Source organism: Solanum lycopersicum, chromosome 7 (genome assembly GCF_036512215.1).
Source record: "Solanum lycopersicum chromosome 7, SLM_r2.1".
NCBI classification, from domain to species: domain Eukaryota; kingdom Viridiplantae; phylum Streptophyta; class Magnoliopsida; order Solanales; family Solanaceae; genus Solanum; species Solanum lycopersicum.
In genome coordinates, this window is record NC_090806.1 from 30,116,927 (window position 1) to 30,124,752 (window position 7,826).

The following is a 7,826-nucleotide window of genomic DNA, read 5'->3' on the forward strand; positions in this document are numbered from 1 at the left end:
CAAGTGTAACGGAGAAAATAACGTAATACCAACAATTGATTTAGGATAATGACAAAAGAAATAAAGCAAGCTACATCAAAAAGATTCACACAAGATTAAAAAAAAAAGAAATAGACATCTGTGTATAAAGTAAAGTATTTTGTTTTTTAGTGTCTATCGTTTTGTGTCGGCTGAATATCAGCCATATGTAAAAAAGTATTGTAAAAGTATGTCGACCAATAATAAAAAATAGGCCATTAGTAACAGTAAGTTTTTTGTTTTTTGTGTCGGCCAAATGTAAAAAGGTCAAGTGGTAAAGTAAGTGTCAGCCATTTTGGCCAAAGATGTAATGTTTTTGTGTATAAATAGAGGGCTTTCCCTCATAATAAAATCATCCCTCTTTCAAATACATCTTTCTCTCACTCTGAATTCTTTTAATTCCGCTTCCATTGACAAAGGTATTATTCACACAAACAAAATAAAAAATTTGAACTGGCACCCCTCTCACTGTTTTCAGATGACTCACAATACTCTTCCATGATTTCTGGAGAAAGAGAAAAGAGAAACGATAAAGAAAAAACACAAACAAATCAACTATATTTTCTCTTCTGCCTTGGACCTCTTTGAAACTCTAAGATCAGCAAGCAGAGGTTTAGGAAGGTCAAGCAAAACATCTCGAGAGCATACATTAGATGGTGCTGAAGATCGCTTTAATATCTCAAATAAGGGAGCACCAGCTGATGTTGTTCCTGCAGCAGCATTTTTACCTTGACTAATTGATTTGGCCTGAAAGCTTCCAAACTTAGTTGTACTATTCCTGTTTCGAAGGTTTTCTTTCACCACCTGAAACAAAGATTGAATATGTCCTTACAAACCAATATCAATTTTATAGTATTAAATGGATAACAACCACACAAAAGCAATCCATGATATGATTTCTTACAGTATTTTAAGTTATTGAATATGCATTTTCAATTAATGCTCATATCTTGTTTATTAACTTCTGGGGACGTTCTATTTCTTACTAGGAGAAAAGTCAAATATCCTCCAGATAGGCATCTTCTTACTAGGAGAAAAGTCAAATATCCTCCAGATAGGCATACTTATACCACAGGAAATTCTCATCTACCTAGATTCTCACTGTATATAGACATGGAATAATATAGCATATGCTAGAGTTGGACTATATGACGATAGTAGTTGAGGAGCAGAGACATGGATAGAAGGGAGGGTCTTATCAAATGTGAATAATAATAATAATAATAACAGTAATAATAATAATAATAATAATGGAGGAACATCAGCAGCACAACAACAGGTAAGTCAGGTCTCATTCCCCAATCATCTGATGAAAATAAAAAGATCAAGAGTCCAACCATGAAATCAAAAACATATCTCAGTTAGAACTTAGAAGCATTACAAAACTACATATTAGTTACTATATGGGTGATGGGATGCACAAATTTGAAGCAACTATGAAGATTTACCATATCTGAAGAATCCTCTGACATCGACACTGAGCTTCGGCTATTGCTGTCATCCCGTCCAAAGATGAAAGAACGAACTACAGTTGAACTTTGTTTATGGGATGATGGAAGATGATTTGTAACTCGTCCAAGAAAAGAGGACTACAGAATAAAACAATCAGCAGATGTACGCATATTTTTAGTCATACAATGTCTAAACAACGAATAGAGATAAAAAGAAATAATGAGGAAAAAGAAAAAGAGCTATGCAATAGTTGCACCATAATAGAACTTGAATATAACTGGGGGAAGAAAAGTGGTGCCCAACTGCAAGGCCTTAGTGTACCAAATGGTACTTGTGCAGTTGTGCTAGGATGCAAAAAATATGAAAATATATTCCCCAGATACAGCTGCACCAACATGCTATTATCTGGCAAGGATAGAATGACATTTAGGTCCATAGTAAATCACTTCTCAAATTCCAAATCAGTAAATGGATACAAAAATAAGCTAACTTTTTGTAAGAGTAGAGTCCAATCAAATGTGATTCTAAGAGTTTAAGTGAATGTTTCTTGATAGCTTTTTATTAGTGGATAAATTACACCCAACCTAAGTTTCATGTTTCTAGTTACAAAAGTAAATTAAGGGGTGTTTGGATGTTTTTTTCAAGTATCTTACAAAGTTAAAAGTCATAAGTTGAGAATATCCAACTTTTGGCTTTTAGCTTATTTGTACTTTTTCAGTCTTAAAAGAATTGCTTAGAAGCTAAGTTGCTTAGACTCCCTAAAAATGTTGCCGTACTGGTGTCGGATCCATAAAAAATGCACTACTTTTAATGGATTCAACACACACTTTCGTCTTTCCAAACATCTCAAAAAGTAAAATAAAATATATTTTTAAAAAAAGAGGGTACTTGAAATAAGCCAATCCAAACACTCACTAAGACAATTTTTACCTTCAAAGAGCTTTTTTTCTTTTGATCCCCTAGCACTGTATCAAAGAACGCTGCAAAGTTGCAACAGCAATGAAATGTAAGGAAATAATGCTAACAACTAAAACATAATAATACAAGTACTTCACCATTCTTTTAAAAGAATCATACTTAAACAAGTAGTTATAAATGTTGGGATAACACCTACACGATGCTTTTGGTTTTCTCTTATCCGGCACAGTATTAAGCTTCTTTATTAGTCCAAATATCTCACTGGAACTTTCATCCTCAATAGGCGACGCTACAGTTGTAACCTCCTGATTTGTGTTTAGTAAAGCTGAGTAAGTTATCAAACAAAATTAAAGACAATGTTTGTAAAGCAAAGAATATAACACAAGGTTAATGTGATGTGTCAGTGTGTCAAATCTAACATTGCTAACTCACAGGGTGATAAAGAATGCGCTGCTTGACAACCCTCTTTTCAGTTTCCTCGTCTTCATCAGATAAGAATATGTCATCTTTATCCACAAACATCTGGAATATTATTTGCTTAGCTTTTTTTGAACTCAACCGAGTAGAACTCTTAGGTACTGCATCCATGTCAGCGATGCCATTGACCTCTTCTTCACACTCTTCGCATTCTGGTTCATCATCAACCGACATCGTCTCTTTTTGTTGTACACCACATTTTAACCGTTGCAGCAAATTTTCAGTTCCAGCTGCATCCTGCTGCTCAAGCCACTTTTGATGAAGTTCATTCCGCTTTTCATTATCAATTACCTTTTCTTTGTAATCAGTGGCAATAATATCATGGCGTTCAGCAGAATCATCAATATCATCATCGTCTTCATCATCACCAAACCGGATTAGGTCATTATCACTGTCATCTTCTTCCTCTGCTTCATCATCAACAAATGCTTTAACAGGGTCTCCCTTTGGAGAATTGCTGCCGCTGCCACCTATTATATACGGACTAATATTCTCCTTGTCATTATCCTCCTCATCTGATGAACTTCTGAAAGGGAAATATTTTTATTTTCTGGAGTTAATTGCAATAACTAAGCTGACATATTTTAGCATAAAATAATGACAACAAACAAATAAACTTTTTTGTTTGTGGATATATGATCCTTTGCAAAAGAGAAAATAGGAGCTTTTCCAGCCTAGGTTGCAGTAAAACATTATTAGATTTGCATGCATAGATACTTCCGAACCAATTACCTTTCATCTGGAGGGACAGAATCAAACTTCAAGTTCAAAGCAAGGAGAGACGGTGCCATTACTTCTTCTGAAGGACTAGAGGCCAGGTCATCAAGTATCTCATCCTTACTGCCAGTTGGTTCAGAATCATCAAATAGATCCTGACAAATTGAAAAAGCTCCAGCATTCAGATTTTCTTTGGCTATTTGCAAACCTGGTGTTACTAACAATAGCTCCCTTTTTAATAGAAAAGATAAGAAACTACCTGAGTGTCATCAACAGGAGCTCTAAATACAGCATTGGGCCTTTCATCCAAAGCCTGCAGAGAGATAATAGCAGCAGCACTTAACAATTTGTAATCTTATTCAGTTTCAAACACCAATCTCTAATGTTTCTAGGTTCTACCACAGTTCGAAATGCCATCAATATAGATTGCAGACTTCAGGTAGCATATTGACAATCTTTAACCTGGATGAGGTTGAAAGGTACCTACTCCATTTCAATTCATAGCACAATGATGGCATTAGAGTTTAAAAGGCATGGGTCTCATGTACGCTTATCAAAACTAGATTTGGTTCGAAACAAATCCGATAAAAGTTGGTCTCTTTCCCTGAGTCATGTTAAACAGTTTCTTCCACTAACAATATCCAGCACCCACTTCAGCCAGAGAAGGAACTAGACAAAACCCAATTCAATGTTACATTTCAACAACAGTTACAAACAGCTCGCAAAATTTAAACAAATGAGACATGCTTATCCAAATGATTGAAAAGTAAAGGCCTTAAACAGTTCTCGAGTCACTAATTGAAGTCCAAGTTAAATTATTTTACAGAAACTACCTTCAACTCAATTGTGAAAAGAAACAACACCCAGACCAGACACAAAGCTCAACTCAATGCAGCAATTTCACTCACCATTTCATCAAGAACAATTTCACTGCTTCTCTTTATTGAAGGTACTGAAATTCCATCAATTTTGGAGGCACCTGTAGTCCTGCCCGTTTCTGTGCCGTGTGCATCCACTTCCCCATCCATCTCTATCTCCAGTTTGTCAACTCTCGGCTCTTCAGAGTATGCGCTCTTTGCGTCTACTTCCATTGTCACCTCTCTTGCAGCACTAAATTTGTGAATGGAACTGTTGCTGATTAGCATCGTGGTCCTGCTAGCAAAATAACAATAGAAATGTATAGATAAAAAGTGAGAAACCACAACCTATAAAGATTTTTTTAATAAGACACGTATTTGCTTAAATGCCGACTACTACAGACTTTTTCGTGATTTCAAGCTTCCTTTTCCGAATCTTCTCCAGCACTGAGGATATTGGCTTATGTACAACTGGTACTGGCTTAAATGTTGCATCCTTGCTTTCTGAACAAGTTAGGAAAAAAACGTGAGTTCCATGATGTCTGACACAGTTTGTACAAGTAAACATTTTTCATAAGAAAGAAGATCCGCTTCCTCTATAACAATTTATATGACACTTTATTATAAGAAGCTTCAAAATGATTGACACCATTTTGTTTACATACAACTTTAGCAAGTTCCAAAAATCCAAATTTATTAAATTATTCCAATCTTTCAACTTTAGTACAACTTTTCTTCATCAAGTTAACATTTCAATCATACTTTCAAAAGTTATTCAACTATCACTAACATAATAGAAATGACAAACTAAACCTTCACATCCAATCAAAATTAGCCAGAGGAAAGGAAGTACCAAAAACAGTACATACAGACCTCGCAATAATCGCTGAGTATCAACATGAAGCTGCTGAAGAAATGCTTTATTTTCCTGTACGTCAACAAGTAAACCCAAGAATGTCAAACTAACATATGTACATGCAAGCATTATCACAAATTACAAAGTTGTGTATACATAAATAAACCACAACAACTACGTCTCAAACAAGAGAGATTGAGTATCAAATAATGTTATGTGCTCAACAAACCTTTTCTTCTCTTCTTTTGTTCGAAGCCAGTTCTTTAGACTTCAGTTCTCTATCAAAGTCGCCTTTAGATCTCTTCTTCTTCTTCTTCATTTTCTTTTTGTCATCCAGTTGTAATCCCAATTTCTCTATATTCACTTGGTCAATTCCCCCAATCTCTTCATGAATCTCTTTTGACACATCATCAGATACCAAATCTTCCCCAATTTCTCTATGTTGTTTGCCATGAGACTGCTCATGGTCCTGGCCAAATTCTAGAGATCTTTTAACCTCTTTGCAGTGCTGAACATGTTTGTCATCAAAGTCCTCACTATGCTTCTCATCAGAAAATCTGATGTCAATTTCACGTGATAGGAGTTGAGCAGAATCTTCCGTACTATCACCGCCCTTTTCCTCAGAAACAGATCCAACTTTCATCTCATCTTGTTCTAAAGCTTCCACTTTGGAAAAATCAACCTTAGGAAAGTCAAAGAAGTGAGGATGTTGATTTTTGGAGGCTTTCTTTAAACGTTTGAACCTGGGACGGCGGACCTCCTCCGGCATGTAAAAGGACTGATAATCGTCATCGCTTTCCATGAATCTGTTGGATCAAAATGGGGATGAGAGGATACTGAAGAACAAAAAAGTGGATTTTATTTTATTCAAAGTGGGGAGCGGTAAAGATGGAAATGGGGATTAGGGTTTTAGCGCCAAATAATTCGAATTTTCACCAAAGATAAACCGCCAAATGCCTAAATTTGTAGTTCTGCCGCCTACTCCTGTTTGCAAATAAATACTAATAGGTAATTATATATAGTACATAATTTCGCACCATCGTATAATTATTGGGTCAAGCACAAATCATCTATATTTTTTTAATAAAAGAAGAAAATTACATGATTTTGCATATTTATATAATTATTCGATTAATTACAAATCTTTTATATCCTTCTAATAAAAAAAGAAAATTATAAATTTCACATCTTTATATAATTATTCGATCAATCACAAATTTTCCATATTCTTTTAATAAAAGAAGAAAAAGTGATATGTACATAAAATTTTCAATTTTAAAAATTTAATTTGTGGTTGTTAGTTTTTTTCCAATTTAAATTTTAAATTTTTTTAGAAAATGTCACACGTTGTTAGGATTAGGGATAAACTGTTTCCCTTTTTTTTTAATCTTAAATATAATTAATTGTAGCTTTATTATTTACATGTATCTAACCATTTTAGAACTTACATTCATTTAATTATTTTAAAATTTTATATTTATTTCAAAAACAAATAATTGACATTTTTATTAATTTCTTAAACATAAACGGGTAATTTGTTTAAATGTGAAAGTTGAGAGTTTAAAATTTTTAATTTAAATTAATAAAATTTGTCAATTAAGTTTTTTATTTTAAAAAAAAATCCAAGTAGTTACAACTAAATTTCCATCAAATTTTGCTAAGAGATAAGTTTGAGTTTGTTTTAAATAATATTAAATTATATATTGTAACTAATTCATGCAAAATAAAAGGAAAACAAGCAGAAGATAAATAGGTAACTTCTATTAACTTCCTTATCCACATAAGTAACTTTTTCAAACAATTATCTTTTTCTGATAAACTATAAAACTTCCTTGTCATATCAAATTGACTAAACCACTGTTATTTTGACAAAGAAGGTAAGTATATTTCTTTCATAGATTATCCCTTATATATTTTTCTTATTCAAATTTTAAAATTTATAGGTCACAAGTAAAAAAATTAAAATTTGTTGTCTAATTTTGTTTTCTATTTGATCTGAAATTTTAATTTTCTTTTTGATTTAATATTTCTTCTTGACAATGTTATCTTCTTTTCTAGAAGCTTGAAAAAAAGATTGTTGTCATTTTCTGATATTTACTATTATAAAACTCTTTAAAGTCAAATAAGATGAAAAATTAAATAAATAATATTGTTTTTCAGAAGTGATAAAAGAATAAATAAAAATAATACTTATTATTAAATATAAAACTTAGCAATTGTATCCTTTAAAAAATATTAATTTAATTATTATTTTCATCGTGTTTTGAATGGTAAAGAGTATTATTTACTGTCACACAAAATATAACATTAAGTTTGCAAACTTTTAATATTTAATTTTTAAAATTAAAATATTTTTAAATTTTAATTAAAATCATAAAAGTTATGTAGGAGGTCATATTTTTAGGTGTGACCTTTTTGTAAGTGGATTATTAGTTTTTTTATTTATGAAAAATATGAGTTAATTAAAAGATAAAAATTTAAAACATGTTAGTTGGTTAATGTTATTGTTTTTGTTAATGATATTTCTATTT

The 7,826-nt window shown here is 32.3% G+C and overlaps 1 protein-coding gene across 4 annotated transcripts; it reads right to left on the reverse strand.

Annotated features, from left to right (window-relative positions):
- Positions 1–298: 298 nt before the first annotated feature.
- Positions 299–6,285, reverse strand: LOC101262432 (uncharacterized). 4 transcript variants are annotated; one of them, XM_069286794.1, is made up of 11 exons: positions 5,525–6,285; positions 5,313–5,367; positions 4,844–4,943; positions 4,491–4,734; positions 3,842–3,895; positions 3,598–3,737; positions 2,821–3,388; positions 2,585–2,693; positions 2,401–2,450; positions 1,467–1,607; positions 299–822 (listed from the first exon to the last, which is right to left on the reverse strand). In XM_069286794.1, exons 1-11 carry the CDS (start codon positions 6,095–6,097, stop codon positions 574–576), a joined length of 2,283 nt encoding a protein of 760 aa, XP_069142895.1. In that variant the 5' UTR covers positions 6,098–6,285; the 3' UTR covers positions 299–573. The 4 variants fall into 4 exon arrangements, with proteins under 4 accessions (XP_069142895.1, XP_004242963.1, XP_010323457.1 ...); XM_004242915.5 differs by having other exon boundaries at positions 2,821–3,391; positions 5,525–6,279; XM_010325155.4 differs by having other exon boundaries at positions 4,491–4,737; positions 5,525–6,279.
- Between the last annotated feature and the right edge of the window lie 1,541 nt (positions 6,286–7,826).